Source organism: Chiroxiphia lanceolata, chromosome 11 (genome assembly GCF_009829145.1).
Source record: "Chiroxiphia lanceolata isolate bChiLan1 chromosome 11, bChiLan1.pri, whole genome shotgun sequence".
Classification (NCBI taxonomy): Eukaryota; Metazoa; Chordata; class Aves; order Passeriformes; family Pipridae; genus Chiroxiphia; species Chiroxiphia lanceolata.
The window spans coordinates 11,721,695-11,741,161 of NC_045647.1; the positions used below are offsets into that span (position 1 = coordinate 11,721,695).

The 19,467-nt window shown below is 45.9% G+C and overlaps 1 protein-coding gene across 6 annotated transcripts in view; it reads right to left on the reverse strand.

Moving 5' to 3' along the window:
• Positions 1 to 19,467, reverse strand: part of MGLL (monoglyceride lipase) — a 107,081-nt gene continuing 87,614 nt past the window's right edge. For all 6 annotated transcript variants that reach the window (XM_032699595.1, XM_032699598.1, XM_032699596.1 and 3 more), the window contains 5 exons: positions 15,709 to 15,845; positions 14,084 to 14,194; positions 10,066 to 10,155; positions 4,802 to 5,017; positions 1 to 3,801 (listed from right to left, as the gene is read on the reverse strand). In XM_032699595.1, the coding sequence (XP_032555486.1) occupies positions 3,676 to 3,801; positions 4,802 to 5,017; positions 10,066 to 10,155; positions 14,084 to 14,194; positions 15,709 to 15,845 (680 nt within the window). In that variant the 3' untranslated portion in view covers positions 1 to 3,675. The remainder of the gene's footprint in view (positions 3,802 to 4,801; positions 5,018 to 10,065; positions 10,156 to 14,083; positions 14,195 to 15,708; positions 15,846 to 19,467) is intronic.

Genomic DNA, 19,467 nt, shown 5'->3' on the forward strand with positions numbered 1-19,467 from the left:
TTCAGAAAACATAACTTTATTATTAGTTGCAATATACATTGTATTCCTTTAAGAATCCTAAATTGTATATGGTTTATCCACTGAAAATACATGTGTATGTATATATGTTTTTTTTATATATATATATATATATAAATGTATTTTATTGAACTGGAACACAGTGGAACAAGAAAGACAACCTCAGGAATTACTTGTAAAAGGAAATGTGATCCCAAAGGGTTTGTGCTGGCAGTGTGCTAAGGTGAGTGGTATAAAAAGAACAGGCTAAATAGAAAACGTGACGGGTTAGGCAGTGGGGAATGGCCTCTCAGTGCTACAGGTGGTGATATATGCAGTAGTTACACGTTGCTATTGCTCAGTCATGAGTGCCACCTATTTTCCAAGGCAGGCTGGTCTCTGGTGCGGCTCCGCACAGCAACATTCCTAGGGCTGGCTGTGCTCCCTGCAAATGGTACCTGCCAGTTGGAAACAGTGTAATTACATTTCCCTCAGCAGCTGCTCTGCTCATTGCTAATCTGGTCAGCGAAGGAAGAATTCCTCCGGGGCTTGGTGAAACCTAACTGGGTCAATATAAAGTAGCTTACAGGCAGGGGAAGGGATCAGCAACAGCAGCAAGAGTTGAAATGCGCAGGCTGAGCTGTGGCAGGTGCAGAGCAGTGTCTCACCTGACCCAGGCTGATTTGCTGCTGGCTCCTGCTCTCTGCACTCATATCCTCACCCGCAGAGGGGCTGTGGCCCCTCTCCACTCGGTAGCAGGGCCGGGGATGTGTGGGGTCAGGGTGGGCAGTGTCTGGCTTTTTTTGGGTAGGTTTCCCCATGTTAAATGCCTCAGAAGGTAACGCTTCAGAAAACCGGCTGAGGGTGGCAATAACTGCTGCTGTGCCAAGGCTTGGGGCTCATTTCCCTTTTTTTTGTTGCTGTTGATGTTCTTTGTAGGTTTTGTTTGTTAACCCGTTTTTCAAACACAGCCTCCCAAGGCCACGTGCTACTGCTGAGCTTAGCTATAGACATAGAGTGACAAGTCTTCCCCAGATCAGTGTAATTGATTTATTTCTGTTGAGCTGCAGGTGTTTCTTGGGTGAAAGGACACATTTTAGCAAAGGCACTGACCACGGACCTTCCTCTGCCTGAAGCCAGGTTGGAGGGAGCAGATGGGCTCTGACCTTCTTGCTGAAGCATCACTTCCCTCTCCCCTCCTGCAAAGTGCTTGTCAATTTGGAAGGGATGTAAAGAATGTGGGCACTGATTTACTCCTCCTGACTTCCTCGAGAAAAGTGCTTTCAAAAATCCCATCCTTAAGTGATCATTTTGCTACTACCCCCGCAATGTCTGTCACCTCTGGATCACGCCTACTTGTTTCCCCTTCCAGCTGAAGAAGCAGGTGAGATTTATCACTGCTATAGTGTTTCTCTGCTTACTGTCTTTTGCTAGCAGCATGTGGTCAGGAGGGCACTTGCTTGGGGAAAAGAAGTTGCCTCAAGGCAGGCTGCTGGAAAATGGAGAGCAGGTGACCTGTGCATTGCTCTTTCCCAGAAAAAGTGCCACCAGAGGTTTAGCAGGGGCTGCTGAGAACAGCTGATTGCACTGGAATAATATGTCAATAAAAAGCTGGCATTGCTGGGAGAACTACAGCTTGTTCCTCTCTTTAGAGGCAAGAAAATACAAATGTGAAAGTGCCTGGATCAACCTGTATAAAAGGGCTTCCCTGACTTGGGCTCCTTAGGGCAATTACAAGGACACAGTCTCCATCCACACATCTTCCATCCATCCGTGCTACTGGGACCGAACGGATCCAGGCCCTGATTCTGACTGTTATTGCACAGAGGTCCCTTCCATGAACCTTGCCAGGACTGCTTTCAAATGGAAGAAAGGTGGGTGACCCCCACAAGTGTTGGAGGTGGGATCCAGCCCTGGGGACATAGCAATTGTTCCCACTGCTCCCGTGGGAAGGCAGTCAGAGGGGCTGGTTTGCCTCTGGGGGAGATGCCCCACCCTCTCATAGTGCAACATTCGCGTTTTCTTCTTGCAAAACTGGTGGGAGAGGTGCAGGTTAAGCCCCTTCCCTTTGGATAGTGCCAAGAAGTATATTCATGATTAGGGCTATTACACAGGACCTGCACAGCCACTGTCATCGCTACGCAGCTTTTACTGTGTCAATGCAATGTCTCTGCTCTATACCTGAGTCTAAGCTCTTTCCCCTCACCCTGCTGCTACCAAAGACCCAGGCAGCTCTAGTATTTGGTTTATCTGCACCACTGGACCAGACCACAAGCTCCTCCATGGCAGCTTGTGCAGTATGCAAGGTGTATGTTGGATGGATGGTCAGACCCTGTACTCTGTCTTCAGCTCTCCACACGTCCTAAAGGGGTGAGCTTGGCCCCTCAGTGATCTACTCCAGTGCTGATTAGGAGGAGACTAGGATGAGCTTGGACAGGATCTCTGTTCATGCTGCTAAACCAGTGGACCATGAGAACACCCACTGCTACTCCCCACCCACCAGATGCTCCGTGCTTTTCTCTAGCATTATTTTCAGGACACTTTCCAACTGATGAAGGAAAACAACAGATTATGACTGTAAAGTTATGGTGAGAGGACTGGATCCTGGTAGGACAACATTATTTCTTGCCAAGAGAAGGAACGATTAACCTCTTCTTTTCTCTTCTCCCATTTCTTCCCCAGCTTCCAGCCACCTCTATATACATCATATATTATATTACTATATTCTCTTATATCTTTGACTTTGCTCTTTCAGTTTCAGTAGCACAAGTGATTAATTCCAAATGAAAAAAAAAAAAAGAAGAGTAAAAAAAAAAAAAGGAGAATGAAAAAAAAAAAAAGGAGGGAAGGAAAAAACCCCAGCCTCTAGGAGTATTTACAGAATATTTCATCTTGCAGAGGAGATGAGGTTTGGCATTGGGAAAAGCATGGGATTTGAATACGCTAAGTGGGTTTGATTCCACATTCCTGCTCTTCCCTCTGGAATTCTGCTCTGATGAGGAAAATTAAAGAGCTGTTCAACATGCTTTCCCCAAGTGCAAACTTGCAGAGGACACACAGGGCGGCAGGGGAGGCTGTCTCTATGCTCTCCCCTAGTCTGGCCTGCTTGTAAAGGTAGTATTCAAAGGGGTCTGATCTTGAAAATCAGACTTTCACCTTCAGGGAGCCATCAGCTCCATCTTTAGCCTCTCCTCACCACCCAGCACCTTCATTAGTACTCTCCTCACAAGGACCAGGGCTTTTAAGGTACTGACTTGTGGGGAAAGGGAAGGGATGGTACACACCTGGAATCAAAACCACGAAGTGGAAGATACTGGCTTCTTTTACATACTAAAAATTATTGCAGTATAAATACACCCCTGTCACCCCAGCAAAAGCAGAGAAGGGGAAGCCATGGGGGAAGTTTGGTGGGTGAGGGGCATTTCCGTGAGGTCACCCGACCCAGAAAGCTTTGACAGCTGCTCCCACAGCTGCCAATTCTTCTCCAGATTAGAGCAATGGCCAATTACATCAGCAAATAATGCCCCACCCTGTGCCTCTCCCCCCACCCTCCCTTATGCTGTGCGTGATAAAATATCCCACGAGTCCCTCCGTGTTAGATCTTTTTCTGAGAGACTTCTAATAAGAAAAGCATCTATTCCCAGAAAACCCCAGTAAGAGATGCAAAAGCAATTGCTCTTAAGTATGGCTGGTTTCCCCAGCTGCTGAAACCTTCTGGCCAATCCATGTCAGTATTTCTGTGAAGACAGAGGTAGAGACCTCGGGCAGCTCTTTGTGGAGGGCATGATAGGCTTCCTCATACACCTGCAACCAGGGAGAGAGTGGAGATTAGCACAGAAAAAATAAATCTGCATGAAAAAAACAGCCACCAGTCCCCTCTCTTCAACACCCCCAGGTCCGACACGTCCTGCCCACACCTTGTCAGTTTTTTCCCGAGATGTGGCAGGTTATGAAATCAAAGAGATGTCACTGGTGGTGTTGGCCTTCAGCGAGCAGGAAGGTGTTGGCATTGCAGCTTGATGTCTGCAGGTACTCAAGCACCCTGCTGCCCTTTAGGAATACAATGCATGTCCCAGCCCCATCCATTTCTTGCTTCTTATCCCACTAAGGAGGAGGAAATACTTATCATGCCCTTGGAGTGTAAAGAACAATGGGGGATGTTCCCATCATGCCTTGTGCAATTTTACTCCTTTTATGCTCAGACTATCCAGTTACTTTTCCAACGACAAAAGCTTTCCCCAGTCTCCCTGTCTCTCTTTCAGGCTCATTCATGTGCTAACAATTGGTTAATCAGCTGTGGCTCTCTTGAAATGAGCAGATGTGAAGCGGCTTTTGTTGTCCAGCACTTTGGAAAGACCCCCCTGTACCTTTACACGCTGGGGCATGAGGTAAGGTTGGTGCCTGCACAGTTGGCATTGTTCAGAAGAGCTTTTAGGGTCAGCACTTTACTTGCTATAAGCCTCACTCTACTTCTATGCCATGCTGCTTCATGTCCAAGAGACCTCTAGGCACACAGTCACCACTGGGGCAGATCTGGAGATCACCCACCACTCCCTGCCTGCAGCCCAGCTGCAGCTGGTGAAAGGCCACCACACCGTGCCCAGGGAGGGCTGACCTTGGGCTACCTCCTGGTGAAAGGGGCTGTCACTTGAGCAAGTTACACTTGTTCAGTGTCACCAACCCATCACCCCTCTTCACCTCCAGCTCTGGAGGTCAGCAGGGTCCCTACCCCTCACAGTCAGCCATGCTCAGGCCAACACTGATTTTTAGGATAATACCCTAAAAATCAATAAAGCAAGAGGACCTTGAGCGTTTTGTCTTGACTCTGCACTGTGTCCATCAGTAAGTAAGACCCTCTGATATCACAGAGCTTGTCAGAAGAGCCATGTAGCACCAGGATGGGCAAAGTCAGCTTGGGCAGAGCTCGCTCAATTCTGGCAATGGCATTCATCAGCTGGATGACAAAGGAGACCTTCATGCCACCGTGGTAGACCAAGGGATCGGACGTGTAAGACTCCATCTGCCAGGAAGAAAGAGGTAATTTAAGGTTAGAAATATTTCATGCAGACAAGGAAAAGCAGATCAGCCTGGCAGTGAGGAATCTCTTCCTTTGGCTTGCACAGCCATTTCCTACTCTCTCAGGACATCCTGCCATCAGAGTCAAGGTCAAGGTCTTTACTGTGGCTTCCCAGAACTGCTCACACAACCTGGCATGCTCTTTGCTTTGTGTTTCTCTCTTACACCACTAGAAAACGTTCAAGCTAAAGCTCTTTCTGCAGGGAAACAACCAGTGTTGAACAAAGACTGTTCCCACAGGGGCACCTGTCTGCATTTGCATCCTCTGCTGTGCCCTTCTGTTGCTCAAATGTGATATATCTTCTTCAGACGGTTCTTCAGACTGTGTTACTTGAAAGTGGATGTTCTCCAGGTCCTTATCCTCTCTGCTGAGGGCTCAGATGTTCTCAGACCATGACCTACACCTACAGACAAGTGACACATCTGACTGAAAAGCCAAGGGGTCATCTCTGGATGCAAAGCGTGCTAGGCAAAAAAAAAAAATAGTCAGCAACTTGCTCAGCCAGACTGTGAGGGGATAAAAATGCACAAGAGCTGGTGCAGAAAGTTGCTAGGAAGGAGTAGTTACCACAGCAGGCAAATCTACAGTAAATATTTGTATACTGTATGTGGAGACGGCCCACACAGCCCCTACCATCGCAATATTTGCCAGAAAGCTCTGATTATGGGCTGGTCTCTGGCACAGCCTTCAGTTTCTCCCAACCCTGGCAGATGTTTATAGAAATCATGGTTATTTATAGGTTAGCTGAAAACAGTCTCCTCCTCTCAGATCAAGCAGTGGGGTCTGTTCAAATTCTCCCTTGATTGCAGAAACCTGAGGTCCTCTTGCTGCAGCACATGCCTGCCCTGAGAGGACCATGGGTAGGAGCTGAGCCATCAGGCCACCCCAAGGACAGGCAGCCATGTGTAGGTGTAGGCACAGGTGTGCACTGTAGGACAGCATGGACAAAAAGGTTTTGGAGTGGGTTCTGCCTTCATCTCCCCGTGAGATGAAATTCTCAGGGTGGCAGAAGAACACTACGTGGTGGGCCTTTCCCACTGGGGCCATTGAGTTGCCAGAGGGTTTAAAGCCACTTTCCCTTTTTGTCATCTCAAATGTGCTGGAGCACAAAGCACTGAAAATGGAGCTGGCAGTGAGTTATGTTGGTGCTTGCAAGTCATTCCCTATCACTTTGCTGCTTCCAGTCTCCACCATTTCCTGCCGATTGAATCCGTGGTTCCATCCCTAAAAGCAGCAAGGGGGAAATTTGGGATTAAGAGCAGCTGGCACCCTTCAGACCCAGCTCACAGTGCTGAAGATGGTCAAGGGAGAGACAGCCGTGGAGCCAATTTGGTGTGCATTGGAGTTGGACCAATGACATTCAAGTTGTTACAGAACTTACTAGGGGTTCTTAGATGTGGTAGATGTTTCTAGTATTTGATTAGGGCCATTGGTGCGTTTTGGTCTCTGTGCAAGATCATGGCTACTCTGAAGTGAGGGGTAATTTTTGGCAGGGAGACAAAGATAATCATCACATCATAATATTATGACATTACACGTAGTATCTCCCTTTCAAAGAAGCAAGTGCCTGTGCATGCTGAGAGTCTGGAAATCTGCTTGTAAGAGGCCACTGCAAAGATGCTGAACATCCTCTGCTCCTGCTAACATCCCTAGGAACGTTCACCTAGAGGGCGAACAGCACATGGTCCCTTTGACTCTGCATGGACCCTCCAAGTGCCCAACCAGTTTGCTGGTGCAGAAACCTCCACCTGCATCCTCCATCCCATACATTTCTCAGCTGTACCTTCCCTGCTCTCCAACATCCTCCAAAAAGGGCAAGAAGCCACCTGTGCTTAGAAAGAAGTTTCCTCTTGTGAATATGTTCGTGGAAAAAGTTCAGATTTGACATCCAAAACACCAAGAGCCCAGTGTGGTGTTGCTTGCTCTCCTGTTGACAGATGGGTGTACCCTGATATTCTTAGCCAAACGTTGACTTTTCATCAGCATTTTGAGCAAAACCCCTGTGTTGTATTGGCTACTTAGCAACTGGCTTCAGCCTAATGTGGATCTATGTCACAGCGCTGTGCTAAAGCAACACAGCTTTAGAATAAATTTATTTTTATTTTTTTCATTCTTTTTATGTTGGGGTTTTTTTTTAATTGAAGGCAATAAATGAGGGACGTTCCAGGGGGGATTCAAGAGGGGTGGGTGAATGGATTGACAGCAGGTCCCTTCCCATGAAGTGAACAGTGTTGATGAATTCATGTGAGCTGGCCCCCACCCCAGCCCTATAAATGCTGGAAGAATGACCTAATAGGCTTCCTTCTTTCTCCTGTTCTTGTCTGAAAGAACAAGGATTTTTTTAGCTACTGAGCAGCCAACAAATATTTTTGTGTAGAAGATGACAGAAGAAAAAAATTATAACCCAGTCCCAACCCAGATTGATCAGAACTGATTGATCAGGGGGAGTATCCTGTTCCCAGTCAATGAACAGGAATCCTTGTCAGAGTTAATGCTCAGTGCATGGGATGAGTGCCAAGCAGCAGCTTGATGGGGAAGGATGGAAAGATAGGGAATGGGCTTTATATTTTGCAGGCTATAATCTGCAAACCCTGCAAGCCCAAAGCTGTCATTGCTGCACTGAACTCTGAGACAGCGGGGACAAGAATTGAAAGTGACCCTGTAAGAGCCTGTAACTGCTTCCAGCTGCAGTCTGATGAGGGCCCTGCAGAGTCCAGCTCTTTTTATTCTTTGTGTAATTCTAAGACAGGCAACCATCAGGTTGCTGCATCACACTGCCCTGTGCACCTTCCCTTTGCATCTTCCCTTTGCATTTTGCAGAGCAATAGTCATTATAAGGTAATTGCAGCCTTATTGTAAACAGGCTTTACAGGAACAAGACTGAAGTCAGGAGGACCATTCCACTGAAATCAACAGCAGCTACCACAGATCAACGGGGTACAGAGGTGCCTGCCACTGTGATGTCATTCCTCCTTGGAATAACAGGACTGGGTTTTCAAGGTTACTTCTTGCTCTCTTTTGCATTTCGTGTTTGATATGGCAAACTGATCAAACAAACATCTCCATGTGTCTCCCCGTGTATACACTGAAGTGTATACAGTCTGTATACACTGAAGACAGTCTTCTGGGAACATAGACTCATCAGGAAATTCTTGGATGATGTCTCAAAAATATTTCTAGTGAATAGAAAGTTGGTCTGGCAAGAGAGTATGTGTAACATATAAATAATGGATGTTTCCAGCACATTGTGTGCTTTGAAGTCGAGCTTCTTGAGTCCAAAAGGAGAGCGAAGTGTGCTTTAGAAACAGCCAGAGGACCAAGATAGTGTTGTTTTCAGTGAGTGCCTGGAGCCCCAAATCCTGGTGTTTGAAGGGGGTCAGGAAAAGTGCTTTACGTCACAACCCACAGCTACTGTCACCTCCATGTTCACTTGCAGGTGTGAAGGCAGCACAGCACACAGGGGTTTGTTGTCTCATTTTGAAGAGTGTTTCATTATAAACAGGCTCTAATGTAGCCGACCTACACCTTTATCCACTGCAAAAGGGTCTCCCCTGCTCCATGGAAAGGGAAAGAGCAGAGGAAAAACAACGCCCTAAGAAAGCTTTCGAGACTTGAAGCATCACAGAGCAGAAGAAGCAGCAGGAAATACGTGGTTAGAAAGGCAACACAGTAGCATTTATTATAAACTATGTCCAGTGGTTGCTGTGGTGACTCCTAACATCATCCCAACAAGGAAATGCTCAGTCAATACTATGCACCAAATTAAGGGAGCTCTCTGACACTTTCCTAAATAGATTATTATTCAGGATGTCCCCACATCATCACTTTTCTCCTGCAAAGTTATCGAGTGCAGCATAGCATCTTCCAGCAGAGGATCCAGCTCTCAGAGGTGTATTTGAAACTGCCACCCTTAAGGACAAGCTGCAGCAGAGAGTTCGGGTGTCACATAGGAAATCAATGCAGAATCAGGCAAAGACCCACACATTCCAGCCATGGTCCCCCTTCAGGTAGAAGGTAATGCTCTCAAATTCCTCTCCTCCTGCAGACCACTGATTGTTTGCATCCTCTAAACACAAATGAAGACGTGAAAACTTTCTTCTGTGTGATTTTAGTGAACTGGCAGTCTAATTTAAACCTTTTCTCTAAATTACATGCAACAAGTTATGGCAGCTGAATGTAATTAAGAACAGGTTTCTACAGCTTGATTTGAATCAGCCTTCTTCCCAAGTATATATTTTGTGCAGCCTCATATGGTACTTTAGAACATATGTCCCACGGTGCATCAGCGGATGCACATGATCTCTCTCCATGCTAGTCCTCACAGTTTCCTAGGACTTTGCCTTCTTTTCCTCAGCTCCTTGAATCTTTCCACCTCCAACACAGTGAAATCTTATGCTCTGTTCACAGATAAGTGAACTGAAAGTTGTTGGGCCAAAAAACTCTCTGGCAGTGCCAAGAAACAGCCCTGAAAGCCTTGAGGCTATTCTGGGAGACTCTTTGCTTTCCAGTTTTCTGAATAGGTGAAAGAAAGATGGGCTGTGCTGGGGCTGGATGCACTGCACTCACACGCTGGCACTGTCTTTGCCCCTGACTCTTCCAGCTTCAATTCTAATGCCAGTTGTACTGCCTGTCCAGAGAAAGGTAATTTATTAACTCTTAGTTAAGATATGAACTATTACATGAACAGCAGAGAAAATTACAGTATCTCTCAAAGAGATGTGAGAGCACAGGAAGAAGTGACCACTGCATCAGTGAAGCTCTTGTACCCAGAGTGGCTGCAGATGCAAGGGAAGGGAAGAACAGCTGGTTTCCTACAATCTTCTGTGTGCAGTCAGTTCCACTGACTTCAGAGATGTGTCACCTTTTTACACCAGCACAGGCTGGTGCTCCTGATTTAGCAAAACACTTGTGATTGTTTTTAAGAGAGAAATGGCAGGACTGGGACAAGATACCAACTATGCAGTGACTTTCAATGGCATTAAGGTTCTCACCTCTTTCTTGTTCCGAGAAATCGCATTTGGATCTATTGATCCCAGTGACAGGTTTGGGAGAACAAAGTTGAGCACTTTTGCTGCAAAAACCTGTGGGAGAGGAAAGGAACCAGTTAAAGAGCCAGTTAGAGCAAGAGAGAGAACATAGAGGGCCAAATCCTGAGCTGATGCGAATCAGCATGGTAGGTAAATAGTTGAGAATAGTCAACTGACTCTGCAGAAAGATCTGTCCTATATTTAAAATATTTCTCTTAACGAGAAAGTGTTTAAACTGCTCCTGGGACCAGCGAGTGGGTGTGCTAGACTGAAATGCCGTCAGCTGTCTGTCCACATGCAACAGCACAACTTCATTGTACTGTGCCTTTTTCGCATTCTCAAGTTAATTTCTGAAAAGCCTCAGTCAAGCACTTTGATAGGAAAAGGTCATTTCCAACTCTTGGGAAGGGTGGGTTTTGGTGTTTTATTGCCCTTTCCTTGCTGCCACAGCTCTGATTTCAGGCTGCAGTGCATAAGTGATATTGGGTGCAATTTGCAGTAGTTGCTTAGGCTGCACTCATTTTGATAAGCATATTCTCTGGGGAACCTGTAAATAAACAACAGCAAAGTGAGCATGCATTGGCTACGGGAATCCACTGCTCACACGACTCCTGGGAACGAGACACAAAAGGACTCAGCAGCCCAGGCTGAAAACTGCTGGCAGAAGAAAGGGTAATATCTTTCATTTCAATAGCAGTACAAGAATGTCGATACCAGGGTTCTGCTCTGAATCTTTGGTAGCTGTCTTTATGTGATCACCATTTAAGTCAGCAATTAGTGTTCACTGGTCTATTTTACGGCCCTTTGATGTTTCCAGCTAACACTTACAGGTAGGCTGTCGCCCATGCCCTCTGTTTCTGCAGATATGTAATCACTTCTGAAGCACTCCCTGACATTTCAGATCACAGATGACACGCGACTGAGTAATTATGATATTAGAGGAATAACACAAGGTTGAAGTCAAAGTCATCCAAGAGTGAAAAGCAGTAAAGACTCACAGCAGACTTGGGAACACGTGTGTACCTTGGGATGGGTATGACTAGGAACCAGTGTCACTGTCTACCAGTACAGTAGAGCCCCTCACTGGCTATGACATTGTGGCAGCAAAACTGAGGTCTCTGAAGCTAGACTGGTAAATAACACATCCACACCAATGCAAGAATGACCTTATGATGCAAACAGCAGGAATGGGGGTTTCTTTGTTTCATATTAACTCCAGGCAGTGATGATTTGAGCTCTGCACCGTAACGAATCGTGGGCAAGATTATGGTCCTTGAACCTGATAACTAACATCTCTATTAAACTGGACAGTACAAAGCCAAAAAATGAGGGTTTAATATAGTACTTTCTTCCAGTTTGATTATACCTTAGAAAAAGTCCTCTGCTGGGTGCAGATTCAGGCTGAACGACAGTGAGCAACATAATGTCCGGTTGGGTTGGAAAGCAATAGATCAGCAAGAGGCAAAATGGAAAACACTGAAGGTAAAGAGAGAATATTCTGTAGTGAGTCCTTAAACAATAGGCTGAGGGTTAGTACAGGATTAATCACCAAGGAGTATGTCCTAAGGGGTTGTCCTGCCCACCTGATTTCAAAGCATTCAATAGCAGAAATGAAGTTGGAGATGCTCCTTCACCCCTGCTCTGCCCTTTGCCAGCATATGTGACTCCTGTTTCTGCATCCTTTGAAATTTTGAAGATTCAGAGCTGAATTTTGTACAGGTCAGTTGAGAAGAAAAGGGGGAAGGCAGCAAGATCCTTCTCACTCCACTGGATTTGAACTGGATGCTTCCATCAGGACACAGGATTTATAGGGCACTGATGAAATTGTGAAATTCCTGCAAACACACTGTGCTTCTGCTGCTGCCAGGGCTAGTTCAGCAGCGAGGGAAGGTATGAGGGACTGAAGGACCCAGTGTGTAGTCTGGCTTGCTGTTATTGTTGCCTTGAGCCCTCGTTTGTTCAGGACAAGGTAAATTCTTGCTCAGCTGGAAACTTCCCCAGCAAAGGGATGAATGTAATGGCCCTTGGGAAATGGCCCAGGGCCGAGAAGTCATACCAGTTCCAAGGGAAAACCCAAGCCTTTGTGCCTCAGAAGAACAACCACCATGAAATGTTTTTTGACTCTCAGAGGACAAAAAACACACAGCATTATGGGAAAATGTGACTTATGGAAGAATACTCTGCCTGTTTTCAGTCCTTCCTCTCGTAAATTCTTTTTCAACTCCAGGACTGAATTCAACTGAATTTGACAGAGCAGAGCTATTTCAGGAATAATTATTTTTTTATCAGTTTTGAGATGTAATAATAGATTTGAAAGGGAAAGAAACTTACTGTGCTCTTGGAATACTGTATGTAAGAGAGTCTCTAGGAAAGAGACCATATAAACACGTCCAAAATACTTCAGTTAGAGAGTAGGATTTCCTACATAAATGCTTCATTGCATTTATTTCCTACACTGAAATAAAGCAACGATCTGGTACGATTTGCAACAAACCAGACTACAGTAATGCTAGTTCCCACAGAACTGGTGAGTCTTTTTTTTTCAGAAAGGGTTTAGCACCGAGGAAAAGATATATAGCTCTAGAAGAAGGAAAATGTTTCCTTATTTTCCTTGACTCAGTCAGAAAGAGAAGGCTAACTGTCTCTCAAATTCAGACTCATGGGATTTTTTCCCATTCCAAAGTAAGAAGAAGTAGGGGTACTGGTGCTCATGGGACCCTTATGTTGAGTCAGGTGTAGTGTCACCTGTGGAGAATCAGTAACCAGCCTTCTAAAAGCAGACTTCTGTGCTGACTCTTATTTAAAATAGTTTACCTGGATTAGATGACTTCAGGATTCACTTCCCCTCTGAAAAACAGGTGGGACTGTGGGAAAAGCACTTAGAATGAAAATACTGACTGGCATCCAGGTGGTGCAGATCTCAGCAGGGTTTGCATTTTAAGGCTAGAGGTCTTAATGTATTTCCTTCAGTGGAAGAGAGAGGTGATTGGAAAGCACCCTTTGGTGCTTGTAATGATTTGTGAAGTCAGTAGATGTCTTTAGCTACAGCAGAAGGTAGGACAGGATTATACTGAAAGGTGAGGTAATCTGGTTTCTTCCTCTCAGAAATAATAAAAAAGGAGAAATAGCTTAGAAGTAGATTAAAACAAGAAGCTAGTCCTAGGAGAAGAGTCTAAGGAGAAAGGATAAAGGAACATGTCCTGTGGGAATGAGATGCTTTGTCCTTCCTGCTGGTTTAGCTGCTCCTTCCCTTTGCTTCCAGCTTCTTTCAGGATTGTTATTTATTCTTTTAAAAATGCAGAAAGGAGGAGAAAGCTGAGACTCAGTTGCCTTGCAGAGCCTCCCTGGGGAAGGGCAAACAGGGCAGTGCAAATGTGAATCAGAAATTGCTCTGGAAGGCAAATGTAAACGGGAGGGGAACAAAGCCTAAATGCAAACCAAAGGAGATGGTCTTGACAAGAACCAGTTATGGTACCAAGCCAAATGGGGTGCAGCTGGGGAGTGATGCTTTAGCTGGAAGCCTCCTTTGAGGCTCATGAAGGATGCCTGGGACTCAAGAGCTCTAGTTCTGTTTAGAAATTGGTCTACCCCCAAATGCCAAAAATAACCCTGACCTTACTTAGCCAGCAGCCTGTGTTGCAACTATACCAGACTCTGCATGAGTCAGTAAGAAAGCTGTGGGAGAGGAAGGGAAAGGACGGCACTGTGTGGGCTGACACAGGGTGAGGTGAAGAAGGCACAGTCTGCTATCACCTTCCAAGGTACCATCATTATCTGACTCTTGATTAAATAAGTTCTTCTGGACAGGTCAGCATTCACCTCCCCTCTGAAAAGTAGGTGAGACTGTGGGGGAGGCACTTAGAAGAGAAGTACTGACTGGCACAGATCCCAGAAGGGTTTTGCATTTCAAGGCCAGATGTCTTAACACATTTCCTTCTGCAGAAGAGCGAGGTGACCAGGGACAACATGGGTTTGCTCTTACCTTGATGGGAGTGGCGACTTCTGGGCTGGCTACCACTAAAGGAGAGATTAACAGCATGCCTGAAAACTCACTGGGTCGCTCACTAGCTGTCAGAATGGAGATGGCTCCCCCCTGCAATGCAAAATAACAGCCCACAGCTTAATACAGGTGCCAACGTCTTGTTTTTATGGTAATCCTGTTATATGAAGGGGTTTAGTCCAAACAAGCAGTCATTTCTGCCCCACTGAGAGTGCAGTGTGGTCAATGAGTAAAGCCAAAGGAGCAGGAGCACCAGAAGTGTCTGGTTTTTGTGGGGGAGAAGAGACCTGGTTTCTGTTCTCATGCTATAAACCCTCACATCACACCAAACTCAACTCTCCATGCAATGTCCATCAGCTCCCTGGGATTTCTTGTGTCCTCCTCACTTAAAAGAACTAAGAAGTAAGAAGAAAGTGTCTGAAGTGGTAGTTCAGGTAGGACTTGAAAAATAAGTTGAGGCTCTCTCAGTGTGACAGACCAGTGCTGCATCGGGAAGATGCCGTGAAGCCGGGCTCGCTCCGTGCCAGGCACTGGTAACCTGGGCAACAGCAATGCTGCCACTGGCATGTGAAAATCTTCACTAATTAATGGGAATTAAATAGTCTCCTCCTCAGAGTCCCCAGCCCCTCTGGCCCCACAGCGCTGTGCCCAGGGCCTGACAGCCAACACACAGCCCATGGTGCAGAGCCGAACACCAGCCAGGCTGAGCCGTCCCACGTGAGGACAGGGGCTGATGGCGAGAGGTGGGGATCGAAGGGATCTGGAGGGCTTGCTCGGGAAAGTTTGCAGAGGATTAGTTGCCAAGGGAAATATCTGGTGAACTTCCACACTGCTGGAGAACCAGGGGCTTGTTAAATGGAGCAGCAGTGAGAAGCATCTCAAAGACCTCACTGGGAAATTAGCTCCTTGTTACAGCGGCTTTGGAGCCTGGCGAGCCCTTCAGAGCATGCCATGCCTTCTTATGCAAGAACACTTGTTTATCTGAGCATGGGCTGAATCCCAAAGTACTTTTTCATTTTCTTCTCCTCGGGGAAGTCAGGGAGAACAGATCAACGACATCAGTGGGAATACTGCTAGCTTGAATAAAGGGATTTGGCCCGTGCTGTCAGAATCAGGCTTCAGATCTGTTCACCAAATCAGTGCCTTTGTTTTTGTAGCCCTAATCCTTGGTACATTTTCCTGTTAAGTTGTTTAACAGAATGAGGCTACAGGGTATTTTCATGCTTCATCCCCATGCTGCTCTCAAAGCTTTGGAGGGCTTAACCTCCTGGTTACTGGTTAAAATGAAAGAGGAAGCCTGATGCTGTAGGGAGCTGGTGAGACTTAGCATGTACCTGATGGGAATGAATGGTCCTATTAAAAAACAGGCCTGCTGTAGCAAATGGCACTGATTAGGGCCATGATGGGGGTAGAAAAGTTAAGGACTAACTACACTCATGGCAGATCTCAGGATTATGGCATGCTGGCAAATCAGTCAGTGAATGAAGTGAAAGGGAACATTCCTTGTAGTTTTGTTTTCCTGCTGTGGAACGAGTTATTTCCTGCCATCCACATGAGTACCACAGCATGTGTCCTGGATGCTGGGAGGGGTAGGGGATGGTGCTTACCATGGAGTGCCCCAGAATGAGAACAGGTAGGTCAGGGTGCTCCTTCTTCATGAGATCAATGTGCTGCAAGCTGTCCCTGATGAAGATGTGGAAATCTGAGACAACCATCCGATCACCCTCACTCTGCCCATGGCCAACTGTAGGGGAAAAGGAGAGCACACATCTAAGTCCTTCAAAGCAGTGGTTGCAATCAAGAAAGGACCTAGCAGAAATAAGCCTGTTGTACTGTTGCTGTCCTAACTTGACCTTCTCCTGCAGTCAGCTCTCAACATAAAGAGTGCTGCAGAAATAGAGAGGAAGCTGCACAGAGCTGTTTAACAAGTGCCATACTGTCTATGATCTGATTTTAAAAAAATAAATCATAGAATCACAAAACATTAAGGGGTTGGAAGGGACCTTAAATTTGGACTTCTATTCCTCTGTGTTTCTACCTGCTCTTCAAAACTAAGAGTACTGATCTATTTCTTTCAGCCTCCAGCATCAGGTTGAGGAGAGTAGAGAGGCTGTCTTGCCGTGCCATAGAAATTGTGGGTTGTAGTGGTGCATTTTCCCCCATTCCCCCTGGTTACTGCATCCTGGAAAATGGGGTTTTGCCTCAGGGGTCATATGGATCTGGTGGTTAACTGTACAGCTGTAACTGCTATGTAGAGTCTTGGCAAGAAACAGAAAAATTCTGAAGACGTGATATGGTCACTATAAACCTAATGAGCCATGGACACTGCCTCTTCCAGGGCCTGGGTGTTCATGAGCTTCCAAAGTCCTGCCTTTTCTCATGGTCACCCTGGAGCACTGGGTGGGCTGGAAACCTCCCCTGTACAAGGTGAGGGGTCAACAGAGGAGGTCAAGTGGTGGAGGCTGCAACAGTGGGCAATTATCCAGTGGCATCCTCCTCCTAAACAAGTGTTAGTGCAAACTGTACTGCACCTGGACACTGTTCCCTCACTCTGTATCTGGGAATTGTCTTGTCTGATCAAAGGGAAGGGGAAGATTAAAATGGGAGATGGTGAGTTGCCATGGGAACAGCGGCATCCCTGGCAGAGGTGGAGTCAGCATCGCCACCAACACAGCCCCAGGCAATTTTGAGCTTGCAAAGGCTTGAAATTAATACTACCTTGGGAAATAAGTTTGCATGTTTACCTGACCATACAAGCATGCCATTGTCTATTACAAATAGGATTCATCCTTTAAAACAGCCTCCTAGCTTGTTTCTGTTCCATGTATGTTTTTAAGAAAAAGTGTGAAGGGGAAAACACATTCCAGAAATAGGATAGGGTATAGGGAGTCTCAAACAGCATCTCCCTCCTGTTATGTGTTTCTCTAGACTTTCTCCAGTGGGCACCAAGGCACAAAGGGGCAATGACTAGTCAAAGAATGTGAAGTGCCTGATAACTGTTTACATGCTGGAAGGATGTCCTTCCAGTGACCAGCAAAGAAAAGCATTGCTGGCCCAGCCACAAAGGTAGTTACATCTGCTGCCAATGGTCATACCAGAAAGCAGGATATCTCAATTTTCTTGTAAGCCATCCAAAAGGATCACCTTGCAAATTAGGCAGAACTTCTAATAAAAAGCTGGACTAAATTCACTCTATCTAGGAAAAACTGAACCCCCAAACTTGTTCTTTTGTCCTGCTAGGTGGTCTCCATGGCTGGATCTTCTGGCAGTGAAGGCTGTAATCAGCCATGCTGGCTGCAGAGAAACCCATACATGTCATGCTGGTCAGTTATAAATAGCATATTACTGGTTCTACTTTCCATGCACATACTCCAATTCCTGCCAAAATACGGTACAGCAAGCATCCTCCATGGCTCAGTGACCAGGAACAAATTGACGAGCAAATTAAAATGCAAGTTGTGATAATCTACAGAAGTAAAACCATGTGTGTGGTTAGTGGATCTATTAATTTTAAACTGATTTTTATTACAGATGGAAAGTGAGCTTTTTACAACTTTTATACATATCCAGTTCACTCACTTTATGGCCCTCAAATGTGTTATCTGCCTATTATTTAACTTCAAATGTAGCAGGTTAACATGAGTTGAACAGTCCAGAAGGACTGTTTTCTCTTAGCAGAGCTCTGCTTTTCAACTTCTTTTTTCTCCAGTGCTGCTTCACTTGCTTCTAGTCTTTTCCTCTCCAGCTGAGCAAGCAGAGACAGCAATCCCCCGTGGCCCAGGTCTGTATGTGGGCCATGACTCCCTGTTGTGGAGCTGTGAGGATTTGGTCTGTTTTTGAATGAGAGAGAGACAGTTTTTGAAAGCCTCCTTGGTCCTCAGTGTGGAGTATTTCCCCTGGTCCTACCACACAACAGTGACACAGCTCATAACAGTGAGAGTAATGACTGTGGAGTCCAAGAAATACCTGTGCAATGCTGTGACAAGCTTCTCATTGAATTTCTGTGGAGTTCGGGTTTTTTCGTTAAAACTTAAGGAACCCCCACTCCGATAGCACAGAGCCACGCCTGAGCAGCAGTCTGTCTGCATGTATGGGAAAGGAAGGCCATGCAAGTCTTCACTCTGATACTATCCCTGTCCCTTGTGCAAGGTTAGCTGGGTGGCATTGCTAGGTCATGCTCTTTTATTTTACTATTTTTCTCTCTTCCCCTCCAAGAAATCGAATTTATTCCACCGGAGAATGAGTTTACTGCAAGTTTGCATCCCCCAGCAAGAAAGTTTCAGGGTAGGGAACTAAGACCTCTTCTATTAGATTGAAAGACTTTTCACAACCAAACATCAATACAGACAGGAATGTTTTCCTTTGACCTTTTGCCTTTGGAGCTATTAAGAGTGAAAGGTCAGGTTCATCTTTGATGTAAAGCTATTTGCTTTGGGTTTTGCTGGAATGAACCTGATGTAGTGGTTCCACAGTGCCAGTGACAAAACAGTGGGTGCAAGAGGAGGGGAACCACCTTCACCCAGGAGCTGGAACTAACCAGAGGCTGCTGAACACCCAAGAGACACTACACCAAGGGAGACAACAGGGAAGTGTCACAAGAATCACAGCTCCATGAGTTCCTCATCACAGCACTCCCCCAGGGGCCCCCAGGTTTCAACAGGGCAATATGAGGTTATAACCACGAGATGCTCATCTGTACAGAGTTGTGACTGATGGTGCACATCCACACGGCACCCTCAGTGTTCAAAAACTGTCAAAGAGGTTTTCCTATCTATCTAGTTTCACATGCAGCTCGTGGTTCACTGCTAGGACTGAGCAGGTGCAGTGGCTCAGTGACCGACCACTTCAGGTTGCAAGGACTGGGCTAATTGTGGGTACCCTTTCCTTTAAAAATAAGAATCCAAACCACATATTTTCAAATGGCAAATCTAGAATTAGGAGGTCTAGGCATCCATTTCCAACCAAACACACCAAAAATAACATACTTTGCTCAAACGAAGTCTCAATAAGAGCTGTGATGATCTAGACCGATATGTCATAGCTATTCAGTTCTTCCCTCTGTATTTTCTGCATGAGTTTGCTCAGACTGTAGCTCTGTCACCAGAGAGTCAAGAACAGCAACTCATGATCAGTCAGTCCTGTCAGAAAGCATGACTTCAGAGCATGATTTCACCTATGATTATAGATCCTCCAAAGTTACGCATGTATCTGGAGGGAATAATACTGACTGAGTGTGCAGGAAGACAAAGCTGAGAGTTCAGCAATGGAATATTTGAGGGTGTGAGGGCTCCAGGGAGTGCGTATAACCATGTAGGTATGACTCTGCCTTTGAAACAGATTCTGTGGCCCTGCAAATGTGTACTTCT